General features: G+C 33.6%; 1 protein-coding gene across 11 annotated transcripts in view; it reads right to left on the reverse strand.

Annotated features, from left to right (window-relative positions):
* Positions 1–14544, reverse strand: part of RhoGAPp190 (Rho GTPase-activating protein 190) — a 723033-nt gene that overhangs the window by 302113 nt on the left and 406376 nt on the right. For 9 of the 11 annotated variants that reach the window (XM_090410500.1, XM_090410499.1, XM_090410504.1 and 6 more), the window contains one exon: positions 2433–2921. The exons of the other annotated variants lie outside the window; for them this stretch is intronic. In XM_090410500.1, the coding sequence (XP_090266626.1) occupies positions 2433–2921 (489 nt within the window). The remainder of the gene's footprint in view (positions 1–2432; positions 2922–14544) is intronic. 11 annotated transcript variants of the gene reach the window in all.

Genomic DNA, 14544 nt, shown 5'->3' on the forward strand with positions numbered 1-14544 from the left:
TGCAGCTGAGTTGCAAGAAAGCAGTGTGTTACTCACTTTCAAAAGAGTAACCCATGGTCCCAGCCACAAGGTAGAGGAGAGACTGAGGGAATAAGTTTTAGGGAAGAAGCAAAACAGAGCAAACATATACAAAACTGCATCCACATTTTCAATCACAAATTGAATATTCTAAACTACTACCATGAACTAGAAGAAAGCAGCTTCATCCAATAATGCAAACATAGGTCATGCAAGGGTTGCCTCTGATGCAAAACATAAAACATGCTGAGATAAAGACAAAAATGTTTTGAAGTGCAATCAGCCCAAACATTTATAATATTATTATAAATTAATCTTCTAAAGGAAAAAAAAAAGACTGATATAAAATTTTAGATACTTTAATATATATAAATATATATATATATATACAGATTTTTTTTTTTTTTCACTTCAGGTAAACATAAGCTATTTTTAATGTGTAAATGTACAACCCATGCAAACAGAAAATGCTTCAAAGAGAGCTAATGAACTAAAATGCCAGGAATTTTTAAAGTTATAATTCTAAGCTTATAAGTGCTTTTATAAAAGCTAAAGCAAGCAGCCCTTTAATGTATCTAGTTAAAAAAAAGCAATTTTAAAAATCAGCACTTTTGCACATTTTTAAAACTGAACCCTGCCACATTTAAAAGCATAGCGTGTGTACTTTTTGATCTTGAGAGAGTCACAGGAACATAGAAAGTACCCTCATCCAAACTTGTTCGGGAAGCATGATGGCCAGGAGGCATGGATCCCTTCTTCAAACGTGAAGGGGGCAAGTCTGGTGGGGCAGGTTCAGGTGGAGGTGGATAGGCTCCATAGCCTGCACAGTACAATACATGATTGCAAAGAGCTGCAAATCTTTATAATAGGATGATGCTCATCATAGAGGTCAATCTTATTATTTTAAAAGTACTACAAATGTTAGTTTTTATTTATTTTCTATTAACATTCAAATACTGAAGTAAAATATTTAAGTATACTCTGGTAAACAACCTACAGGTTAAAACACTGCAATTTAAAACAGGTATCTGTATATGTGAGTGTGTTTATTTATATACAAACTGAGAAGAGAGATAAAACAGAACAATAGAAAACCCACCATATTTAAATATTTACTATAATTCTAATTTCAGAGAGTTCGGTTGAGGGATAAATGGAATGATTTTTTTGTGGTTGTATACAGGGCATTTCACAAAGACCTGACCAATCACAAATCCTTTTCTCTAATGCTACTTTAAGAGTAGTAACACAAATCAAATAAGAGCGAAGCAAAAGGTTTTCCCCAAATGCAGCAATTTTTCTTCCCACTTTTAAAGCATTTAACTCATAAATGCAATGACAGTGTTGCTGCTGCAGGTATGAGTTAAGCAAAATGTCTACACCTAAAAAAAAGTGGTGATACAAAGTTAAAAAACACTTAATGAAATGAAAACCCAAAAGCAATATTTTACTCAATGTAGATATGGCATGGGTGTTAAAAGGATTTCTATACAGGCTGGGTATTTGTCACATTACTAGAAGAGTGCTTTATGAAATCACTCTCATGATGTGCAAATAAAAACTTGGTATTTGTCACTGTTAAATGGTCCTGGATTGTTTACTATCGTAAAATAGCTTTAAAGTCAGGCTTTTAGGAAACACCATGTATATATACATGCATGAATAAAACCAGAATTGACATAATATGCCAGATAGGTCCTTGGGTGCAAGACTGCACAAGAAATGTGATTTAACAATATATCAATATTATATAACAATCAAAACTGCTGTAGATATAAAACTACTAATTTTATTATAATCTTAAAAAAATTGAAAAATAAAATATGTGAAATTTCTTAATTTCAAAGAAAAAAAATAAACGCACTCACACACACATAATATGTATCACTATTATATTACTATTAATTCCCTATCACTTTAGTTGGAAAAGTAAACATTTTTATACTTCTTTTATTAGGTATACTACAAAATACTGTATCTTTTCCCCTAGTATCAACAATTACATTAATTAGCAGCAGTGAAACAAATAACATTACAGCAATAAACAAGAAACGAATCAAAGTTAGATTAGAAATGCTTAACCAAAATTTCTTGCAAAAGAAAATACATCGTAATTAATAGTAAAAAAATGAACAAAAGAAAATGCATGACATGCTTTTTTGGAAAAAATATAGAAAATGAAAGCAAGTAAATAATAATAAAAAATAATAATAATAAAAGAAACTAAAAAAGTTTGGATGCAAATACAAAATGTCACAGATATGGACATAAAGAGAACCAAATTTTAATAAAATCATGCATAGAAATCATGCATGAAAAATAAACATGCCAAGGAGAGAAGAAAGGTTAATAGCCAAGAAAATTTGTTTAAAACATTTAGATTTATTTATCTAAACAGCTGAATGATTATTCACCACTGAGACCTGATGAAATTGTGTCATCATCATCTGTAATACTGTCTGAGGCATCAAGATCATCAGTTATTCTTGACCCTTGACCAGGATTAGGATGGCTGAGGCTGGGAGCTGATGGAGTGGATGGCATTCCCATTCCACATGACTTGAGGCTATTTGACTTTTTCAGTTCATATGGAGGAAATGGCAATGCCCTTTCTGGAGGCCCTGGTCTTCTACGGCCTGTGGCATAGAGAGAAGACGGTAAAGGAAGTGGGTGAGGAGGAAGGCGAGGTGAATAGTGTATTTGACTATGATAAGAAGGAGGAGGAGAGGCACTGCCAGAGAAGGAAGCCAGAGAGGGCGGAGGGAATGTCAGATCAATGCCAACATGGGATTCACGTTCATGTCGTGAAGGGGGCAGAGGAGGAGGAGCACCCGAATCTCGAGATTTCATAGTAACAGAACGGTCCAAAGATTCAGTGCTGGGAAATGACTGCCGATAAAGTTCTGAAAAAAATTTTCAAAGAAAAATGCAACATCATTTTAAACTCAACAAACAATGAATATTTTCTTTCAAAACTTAATTGTGGCCTACCAATGAAAATGATCATACCGTAATAAAATTAAGATTTGTATATACAGCATTAAGTGCAAAATTATACTAACAATAGTTTCAATGTAAATGTAGCATCAGTAGATGGTCAATATACTGGGTTGAAACAAAATTATTCCAGAATATTAAGAAATTCAATGGCCTTCTATATAAAGAAAGCAAAAACATAACAAACAAAGACATAACCTTGTATCGTGGATCCCGATAATAATCCACAACAAAAGGTTATAAAGGAGGATTTTTTTATTCTTTAAAGCTTATGATGCCAACTATATAAGGATATATATATTTGAAAACAAGTTAAGCATATTGTTTATATTTAAATATGTACAAAATATTTCCTTCCACAAGAACATGACAATTGAATATCAGTATAATATCATACAAAATCTCACACAGGCGATCTCCTGGAATGTTTCCACAAAAGTAAGAAACCCATTATTCTTAAGTAGGTTTTCTTGTTAAGAACATATCTCTGATATGTTCTTAAAAGATACTTTGAACAGCATATCAATATGCATTACATAAAATGTGAAAGCCATTAAAAGTATTATTAGCAATGTGTATAATTAATACATGAATTTAAATAGAGCATTGTATTAATGTATAAGTATCTTTTTTAAATGTTTATTTGAAGCTGACTTCATTGTCTTCAACATGAAATTTAACTCTTTCAGCAGTGAGAACAAAATTGTTAATTTTAAAGTCATTGTTGTATACTCTAAAAAGAAATACAATGGATTTATTTTGGCTGTAGCAAAATAAAAATGAAAACCTACTAGTTTTCCACAGATAATTGTGACTTCTTCCAGGTTAGAACAAACAAAAATACAATAAACGACTAATATGAACCATATCATTATTAAAATACATAAAAACATGTAGGAACCATTACAATATAAGTAAAACAACATAGAATAAGGAAGCTGAAATGAGTTAGCTATCGTTCAGTAACATGTGCAAATAGGCAGCTGAAAAGTCTGACATGTGGAAACATCTAATGAGTGATTTCCCAATATCACACAGGATCAATTCTTGATTCAAACTGAGTGTGCCTTGTGAACAAATGACCATGGTAGATACATTTATGTTATAAGCAGCAAAATGAATGGAGATCTTATTCCATTCAATGTTATGATTTATGTGTGGGGATAAAATTAAAAGCTAGGCCCGAGCTATCTTCTCTGTTGTTACTGACATTTCCAATATGTTCTTTCTTTTTTATTTCAAAACTTCTAGATGTCTGTCTTATGTATGAAAGGCCACAAGAACATGGAATATCATAAACCCCAAGAAGTTTGTAGAAAAGGGTCTTTAGGCAAACAAAGTAAATCTTGTATAGTCACAAAATGGGCTTGAACATGAATAGCAATCTTGAGAAATGTAAAGGATAGAAATTAAAGTTTTGTAGTGAATGTCAAGATTTTGCTGCAAGAGTAGAGAATAGTAAATTTTTGTCAGAGTTTCTTAGCATATCTGTTGCACACAAGTAGTTGGAAAGGGGACTAATTCTTCCTTTAGTTTTTCTTCATCTCTTATAACAGAGACTGCCCTTTTCTGACAGTATGTATAATACCTAGTTTTTGTGATATATGATGCAATGAGAATAAGTGCAGGTAATGACCTGTATGAGTGAGCTTGCAATATACACTAAGAGAGAACCCTCCTTCAGCTTTTTTTTGTAAATTAAAACATCTAGAAAATGTAGTTTGCCTTTATTTTCCAGTTTTAAAGTGAATTTTTGATAAAGACGTCATTTACATATATCCACAAAATTGATTTTTTTTTTTTTTGTAGATGTAAGGAAACATTTTTCCAAGTTTTCCATGAATGAGCGAACACAGAGGAGAGAGAGGGCTTCCCATTGTAAGGCCGGATAGCTGCTTGTAAATATTCTCATTCCATCTGAAATAATTAAAATGGAAACAATGTTTGAAAAGTTGAGAAGTATCAGAAGAGAACAAATCATCAATAAGTTAAGTGACTTCATCAATCGGGACATTTGTGAACCAAGGTATCATAAAGATATTTCCATCTAATGGAGATGAAAATTTCGTATAGTTTTTGTCTAACGGGTTGTGATTTCTTAATGATGGAGTCTATGCGTACTGATGCGGTTAATTAGAAGATTGGCATGATGTTTTGATAAAAGATAAGTAGGCGAACTAATGCCATCGAAGATTAGCTTAAGACAAATGCCAGACTTGTGTACCTTTGGTGGTCCATTTAACTGCAGGGTTAAAGAGTGCACTGCTTTCAACTTTTTCTTTAGATCTATAGGTGGGCCAAGTGAGAATGTTGAATAAAAGATTTTGATCTCTTCGTGGTTTCTCCAAGTAGGGTCATAATCTAATGGAGTATAATAAGAATCCAAGAACAAGAGAAAAATCTTAGCCATGTAATTAGCTGTATCTATAATCATTGATGAATTGCCTCTGTCAGATTTGATTATTATAATATCCTTGATTTTTTTTTAATATAGACATTGGAAAGTGATTGTATATACTATAAACTAATTTGTGCCTTCATAAATATGCTGCAAACATGCTCCTGCAGAATGGTTTACTAAAGAAGATGAAATGCAAGTTATTTATGTTATATAGGCATGTCAGATTAATACATCTGGTCTTCTCTCCTCCACAAACATCAGTAACGGAAGTAACAGATGGCTAACTGAAAGCAAAATAGCTTACACACCTCCAGCACCATTCAAATAGTTTCATGCATTCATCAAAACAGAAAGTTTCTTGTGTAAAAACAGCAGCAGCAGATGAATGTTTCATTAATCTTTGAAATAAATTCATAATTTTTTTAAAAATATAGCAATAAGTCAAATCCTTTAAGATGAGTACTCAACATATCTAATCCTGCAACAAATAGTGTTACAGGATTAGCATTAATCTATTAATACGATAATCTATTAGCATTAAGGAACAATCCCTCTAAAAAGACTGCTTACTAATATATTTTGCAAAACATCAAAGAATAATAGTGGCATCCATAACTATACTCATCATATTCCACAAGCGGTTTTTAATTCTTATTTATTATTCTACACTCAGTTTTTTATTTATCTTTTCCCCACCACTTTAAATAGCTTAGCTTTTTCTTTTCTACTGTAAACACTTAAGTGCATCATAATTTTTTAATAACTAAAAAAAAAGTGAGTTTATTTATTGTAAATAGATATATTCACTTAACACTGAAGGGAGAAAGTTCATAATCTTTTGTAATCACAGCTGAACACTATCCAAACACAAAAGAGTAACAATATCACTACTGTAGAGTAATTTCTCAATTATCTGAATACAGTTACATAGTGATGTTCTGGAAGTGATATGACATACAAAGTCATTTGAGGATGTGCTAACTGATGCTTTAGTAATTTGAAGGTTGGATAATCAAGATATCACTGCATTTATAAAAGTATAATATCGATAGTTTTGAAATTTTTCCTTCTAAAGACACAATCAGCAGATAAACTATTTAGTGAAAACATCGTATTTTCTCTGCAAATATTTGAAGAAATATTTTAATCATTACTTACTAAAGAGCCATACTGCTTCATTTGGGCAATGTAAATTACATAGAAAAAGTGGATATTAAAAATCCAACATTATTTTTCAAAGCCATGTATTTGTAGAAACTACAAAACTTTCATTAGTTTCTACAAACATTTGACTTTGAAATAATACTGTATCTTTAATATCCACTTTTTTATGTAATTAATCATTAATGACTGCAAGTAGTTATTTCAAGAATAATTTGTTATATGTTTATTCCATTCCATTCAAAATAGCAAATAACTTAACATTTAGATTAAACTTGACAAGAAATAAAGACCTGCTATGAGCAAAGTATCTTCATGACTAGAAATAATAAATTAGGTATAGTTTCTGGGAAAATTCCCATGCTACTCCTCTTAAACACTATTATTATAATTACGGCTATTATAGCCTGTTTTTGTTTAGGAGTGACCCTTATTTTAAATACATTGGCTATAATTACTCAAAAAAGGGTATATATATTTTAGGGCATTATGGATGAGTATAGAAGGCAAATATAGCAGAATAAAAGTGGAAAAATTTGTACATGCCTTGTTTTGATACTAGAATGTAATCCAATTTCATGATCCTGCTGAAGGTTGTTTATAACAAGGGGGGGTGAGGAGGAAGTAATTATAGCCAATGTATTTAAAATAGGGGTCACTCCTAAACAAAAACAGGCTATAATAGCCGTAATTATAATAATAGAAATAATAAATTTACTTTCTAACCAAGCAAAAAAAAAATTTACCCTCTCTTGGGTGATGTGCCAGCACTCCACCAGATATGACAAATGGTGAGATGGATTTTGCATTTCTCACACATAGGTGGGTCATCAGCCCTCAGTAAATAAGAATGTGTAAGATGACTGTGACCTATGCAGAGTCTAGCGAGAACAATTTCCACTAATCTGTTCCTATGTTGACTAGGCTGTGAATATTTAATTTTATGCTTAGTCTCATACAATTTGTTTGTTATTGCTTCCTTCTAGGAGTGTTGCCACTGGGCAATTAATTATGATTTTATAAACTGTTTATAGTCACTCAAGTATATGGTACCATCAAACAGTATGTCAAAAACATATGAGCTGATCTAGCAGCTGCAATGTCATTTCCCCTTAATTCCAATGTGGCTGGGAATCCAGCATAACCAAACATTAAAATTAAGGGTCTTCATTTTGTACAAAAGTTGTAACACTTCCACAAACAGAGGATGTGGATTATACACCACAGAAGAGAGAGTCTATAAAGAATTCAAACAGTCTATATAAATTACATACTTTTGGTAGAAGTCTTCTTTTATATGTACAAGTGAGAGCTGAATAGCATGCAACTCTGCTGCATAATCACTGCAACTGAGTAGGATCTGGTTGGAAATAGTAATATTAGGAAACATAGCTACATAGTCAAAAGAGACATCTGATTTGAACCATCAGCATAGAAGTGTACGAAATCGGAGTAGGCTGGTTTGTGTGCATTAAACAATTGAAGGTAGACAGATGATGTTGTATAAGACTTCTGTAGTTAAAAAAGTGAGAAGTTGCAGGATGGGGTGCAAGCCTGCTATGGAGGAATGCTGTTTTTGTTTATGACAGATAATGTTGTCAGCATTCATGCCAAAAGCTTCTCTATTCTCATTAATGCACATACCAAAAGGACAAATGGCAGTATAATGTGTGATAATGGATCTTCCAACATAGAGAAAAGACACTAGTCCATGTAAGATGATCTAGATGAGACTTTATTTTTGGGACATAATTAAGAGAAAAACATTTTTATCTAAGTGATAGAGGGAGTTTATTTGATTCAACATAAAGACTTTGAGTGGATGAAAAAATAATCAGTGGCTATTCAAATACTGTGATGATGGATGGGGTCCAATCACAAGAGCATGTTCTTCCTTGCAGAACTTAAACCCAGGACCTGTAAACAAGCTCTGAACACACACGTGTGTCACAAAAAAGGAACGTCGATCAGCATGCCATTCTGTTGACTGATTCGGGTTTTATGGCGAAAGTGCAGCAAATGTTATACCAGGCTAAGACACAAGTTACAGCAGTACACAGGATTTTGATATGTAAATAAATAAATAATTCCAAGGAGATAAATTAGTGAATAATGTGAAGTATATGTACAAAGTTATAAGAAGATAAATGAGTAAATAAAATGTATGTACAAAGTTTAATATCTACATATCCATAATCAAATGTATTTGAATCAATTAATGTTTTATAAAAATCTAAAAATATCAAGTAATCTGTCTGAGTACATAGGGCTCAGCCAGATAAGTAAACATGTCATTTCTCTATTGTGTGAAGCACTTGAACTGCACCAGAATGTGACTAATGGTAAGACATGTTGCATTTCCAACACAAAGGAGAGTGATCAGTTCTTAATAAATAAGAATGTGTGAGATGACTGACCTATGCAGAGCCTAGCAAGAAAAACTTCCTCTCTTCTGTTCCTAGGATGACTAGACTGCCAGTGCTTAATTTCAAGTTTAATCTCATGAAATTTGTTTGTCAGTGCTTCCTGTGAGGAGTGTTGCCATTGTGCAGTTAATTTTATACACCGAGTGTAGTCAGCATTGGGGACTGTCAAACAATATGTTGAAAAATTATGAGCTGATCTTGCAGCTGTGATGTCAATTCCCTTAATTCTGATGTGGCTGGGAATCCAACATAATATAAATTTTGTACAAGAGTTGAAGCACCTCACCAGGCAATAGATGTGGGTTATACACCAGAGAGGAGATAGCCTGTAAAAAAAAAAAAAAAAAAAAGCAAAGATTCTATATAAATTATACACTTTTGGTAGGAGTTTTCTTTGATATGCAGTGCAAGCTGAATGGTACAACTGTACTGTACACTAATTGCAATCAAGTAGGATCTGGTTGGAGATTGTAATGTTAGGAAACAGCAGCACAGCCAACAGAGATCTCTCATCTCAAACCAATATAGATGGACAAGAAATCAGAGTGGTCTGCTCTGTGTGAATTGAAGGTAGACATATGAGATGTCCATAGTTGATGAAGCAAGAGTTTGCAGGATGGGGTGCATGCTTGCAATGGAGGAATGCGTTTTGTTCGGTGCAGGTAATGTCACTCATACTAGCAGGTTCCATGACCTCTTCAATATGCATATCAAAAAAATGGATGGCAGGCTGATATGTATGATACAGGACCTTCCAATGCAGAGAAAGGAGACTAGTCCCATGAAGGATGATCTGGAAGACTTTATTTTTAAAGCATAATTAAGAGACAAATATTTTCGTCGAAGTGATGGAGGGAGTTCATTTGATTCAACATAAAGGCATTGAATGGGTGATGTGTGAAAAGAACTGATAGCTAATTGGGACCAACTACCAGATTGTGTTCTTCCTTGCAGAACTGTAAACCTGGGACCCATAATCAAGCTTTGAATGTACAAGTGCATGATAAATGCTGAGCAAAGAACACAGATCAGCACCCGATTCTGTAGAGGATAGAGTGCATAATATATTCAATGCTTTTTTACATTTATTCTGGAGATGACGAATGTGTGTAAAGTTAGCTTTCTGTCAAAGATGAAAACCCAAAAATTGGGCTTCTGGAACTATGGGTATAATAGCATGTTCCATTTTTAAATCAGGACCGATGGACAGTGCATTTACAGCAGAAATGTATACAGACAATTTTTTTCTACAGATAATCTGAATCTATGACAAAGAGCACATGAAGAGATAGAGGATCAATAGTTTGTTGAGGTTATCTTTCAATGACCCTCATGTTACAAGAGTGATAGTACATTATGAAGTGACCAATATAAAGGCAACTGCCCACTCTGGGAGGAAGCTGTTCAGTAATTGAACTTTAATAGCAATGAGCGTTACACTTAAGACAAAGCGTTGAGAACCTCCCACTTCCTTCTTGCTAATATGGCCAAGATAATGTGATTCCCACTTGAACTTGGGAAAAAGAGCTGGACAGAAGGTTCTTAATAAAAACAAGACGGTTCTTAATAAAAGACTTGTTTAATCTCAGACCAAGATTAAACAAGTCTTTTAATATGCCATATCTCTGTGTCATAGGCTTTTTCCATGTCGAAGAACAATGAAACCACATGTTCTTGTTTCAGGAAAGCATCTCTTACACATTTCTAAACAGACCAAATGGTCCGAGGTCAAATGGTATCTACAAAAGCCACAGAACCACAAAATTCTAGCATTTACCATTTTTTCCAAGATCTTACAAAGACAGCTAGTCAGGACAATGGGATGATAATTTGACCTGGGCTGGATCCTTGCCTGGCTTTGGAATAGCAATGACAATTGACTAATGCCAAGAAACTGGAAACTCTTCCTCTGTAAATAATATGTTATAAGAAGAAGACCCACAGATGATGATGGAAGGTGTTTTCTCATTTCATAATGAATGGCATAAAGGTCAACTGTGCTAGAGAGAAGTGCTCTTTTTAGTCCCTCCTTAATAAATGGCCGATTGTACAGCCCAATACTCTTGGTACAAAAGCTTAGTCACTGTTTCTTCCATTTCAAAATTAAAAAATAAGGAGGATAGGAAACTGTTGCTGAGATCCTGGCAAAGTTTTATCCCAAAGTGTCTGCAATAGCTTCAGGATCAGATTTAAATTTAATCCAGGTTTGTTTTTGACTCTGACATCTCACATAACATGCTTTGGCCTGAGCATGCTATATCTTAATCTTTTTTGGCTGCTTGGTACTCTCGGTTCCACCAAGGCTTTGGATAGAGTGGAAATCTGAATGATGTTTTTGGAATAGTTGTGGTGGCAGCATTTAGAGTACAATCTGTGATATAATTCACTGCTTCATTAATAGGTGTTTGGCTGATTGCTTCAGTTTTAAATTATGCAAGATGGGAATATGTATTCCAGTCAGCCTGGTCCATTTCCCACATGAGCATCCGTTTACAAGGACATCGATCCTGTGCTAACAAGACATAGTGCTAACAATAGTTAAATGATCGCTTCCATATGTGTTTTCATCACATCCCATGTCAGCAGTGAAAAAATGGTAGGGGGGGGGGGGAGATTGATCACAGAATAAGGAGTGAGTAGGCATATAGAAGAAGGTATTTACGCCATTATTAATAAGGTAGAGGTCATGGTTGTCGAGCATTCGCTCAATCATACGACTCGTCTATTCACGTTGGCACTAAACCACAGAGTGTTATGTCCATTAAAGTCATCCGTTAGGAGTATGGGCTAAGGTAGTTGCATTATGAGATTAGTGAGTTCTGTTTCATTTAAGAACCTGGCAGTAAATATACTGAGCATACTGTGATTAGAAACCCCACAGATAGGCAAATCACTATTGCTCCCAGAGAGTATTAAGCTGAATATGATGGAAAGGAGTATGACTGGCCACATTCCAGCATATGCAGGTTTAAATTCACATTAAACAACAATGAAGACTCAAGAAAACAGAGAAATGGTTTACATGCAGAAATAGGCAAACATTCCAGATTCACTTCATAAATACAGTCCACAACTTACTGTACACAGTGACTTTGTAAAATTAAAATATGTGATTATCAAGACAGACAGGATCATGAGCCAAGAGTTGCCATGGCACAAAGGATGTATACATGTAGATAATATGAATATTTTCCATATGCATGTATATATAATGATTTGTTTATGCAATGTTATATTAATGAATTCATAGCATAAATTTTTTTTTAAAAAAATCATCATTTTTGTTCAGTGAAGGAGCAAATGCACATCCATTATTTACAATAAGTTTTTAAATTAGAATCTAACTTCACCATAGCCAACTTGCACACAGTGAAATCAAAATGTTCTTAGAATGAAAATAGCTGATGTCCTTTTTTACATTCTGAAAGGTGGGAAAATCAAATAAATTAGCTATAGCTAATTATAAGCTATATTAATTGTATTGTAACTATATTACAATACAATGACAAACCTTGACATTCACTTATTTTACTGTGTGAACATTCATACTGAATTGCTGCACGCATGGGAAAATCTTCACATCGAAAACCTAATGGTTAACATGTTCATGCCAGGAAGTGTCTCCCATGTGTTATGCTGTCCACAGGAACTCAAGTTACTATATGTATGTCCTTTCGATGTTAGGTGGGCAGATTTTCACAAAGTTGAGAGGATATGTTAGTTCAATTGTTTTTTGGTAGAATGTTATAAAATCAGCACTTGTGAACTGTCTTAATGATATAGAAAATCTCAAATGCAATTCAAACCGATTTCAGGTTATATATACATATACATCTAAATTTGCTTAATAAATTGTTTGCTTTTTTGCACTCAATGACTGCATTATAAACAGGCCTTACCATGCATTTTCTGCACCTGAAAATTTCAAAGAGAATGTTAGGACATATGTATTGAGTTAAATACGATGATGTTTGGTGCTAAAAGAAAACTGTGTTTCTTGTGTATAAGCAGTATAATATCTGTGGAAGGGAAAGCATATCATTATATATGATCATTTTCAGTCCCGTTCTCTAATTATGCTAATTATCACTAAATATAGTACATAGATTGCAAATGTCATCATCATCATCATGAAATTCCTGATATATACCCTCAAGGGGTGTACAGGATATGATAGTACTACATGAAAAATTTGCATTATTACTAACTATCTATCTACAATTTTCCTCCAAATCAGTCAATTACCTGTCAAGACCCCATTATTATCAGGTCTTATATTTCTGTCTTCTAAGGCACTTTTTATTGTATGAATACACTTATATCTTGGTCTTCCTCTAGGTCGTTTTCCTGGCAACCTATCAGAGAACATTTGTTTTGCTAATCTTTCCTCTCCCATTCAGCTTAAGTGACCATACCACCTGTCAGCATCCAGGAATGCATTAGCATTCCTGAATGCTGACAATATCAAGTTCTTTCCTAATATCCTAGTTTACAATATGATATTGTTATTGATGCCATCTGTTCATGCCCCTAATCTTTCTCAGGACTCTCATATCAGTGGTCTCTAGTCTTTGGTCAAGTGTTTTATTTCTAATCCAGCTCTCAGATCCATAACTTAAATTGGTTTGAAAACCGTCTTGTATACAGCTAATTTAGTGTTTTGGCTAATTTCTCTCTTATTCCATATAAATTTATTCAATTAACTTCCTACCATAAAAGCTTTGCTGATTCTGTTGTCAATTTCCATATTTAATTTACCATCTTCACTAAAAATCGAGCCTAAGTAGCTGAAATGTTTTACTTACTCTACAGGTTCTCCATTCACAATGCAGTTGATATTTCCAATGCTTCTGTCTATTTTCATTGCCTTGTTATTGCTGACCTCCATACCACATCTATTACAACAGTTATTCAATTTAGTCAGGGAATCTTGCAGACTTGTAGCAGATTTATTTAGAAGTATAACATCATCCACATAAAGCAAAGAGCTGAGATTAACACCTCCAATTTTGATATCATGTTTAATACCACTTTCCTTCCTCATGTGATTCACAGAGATAATAACAGAGGGGATAATGTACATCCTTATCTGACACCAGATTTAACATTAAACCATCTTCCTGCACTTCCTTCAATTCTAACTGCTGACTTACAACTCAAATAAAGACTAAATATTGCTTGATATAATGCCCTATTGAGAGCATATAACTAGCGTTTTGAATACCTTTTCTCTTGGCACCTTGTCATATGCCTTTTCCAGATCTACAAAACTTAAATACAGATCTTTGTTATATTCCCATGATTTCTAATCTATATGTCGTAAAGTGAAAATCTGATCCTGAAAGCCTCTATTTGGCCTGAATCCTGTTTGTCTTCACCAAGCTTCCCTTTCACAATCCTTCTGAAGCATTTCTCAAGTATACTTGCATAAATCTTACCAGGAACACTCAGTAGGAAAATACCTCTGTAATTCTCACATTCAGGTTTATTTCAATTTTTGTATATGGGTACTATGAGAGCTCTACTCAAATCATCTGGGAT

Source organism: Typopeltis vanoorti, chromosome 20 (genome assembly GCF_054136105.1).
Source record: "Typopeltis vanoorti isolate ZY-2024b chromosome 20, IOZ_Tvanoo_1.0, whole genome shotgun sequence".
Lineage (NCBI taxonomy): Eukaryota > Metazoa > Arthropoda > Arachnida > Uropygi > Thelyphonidae > Typopeltis > Typopeltis vanoorti.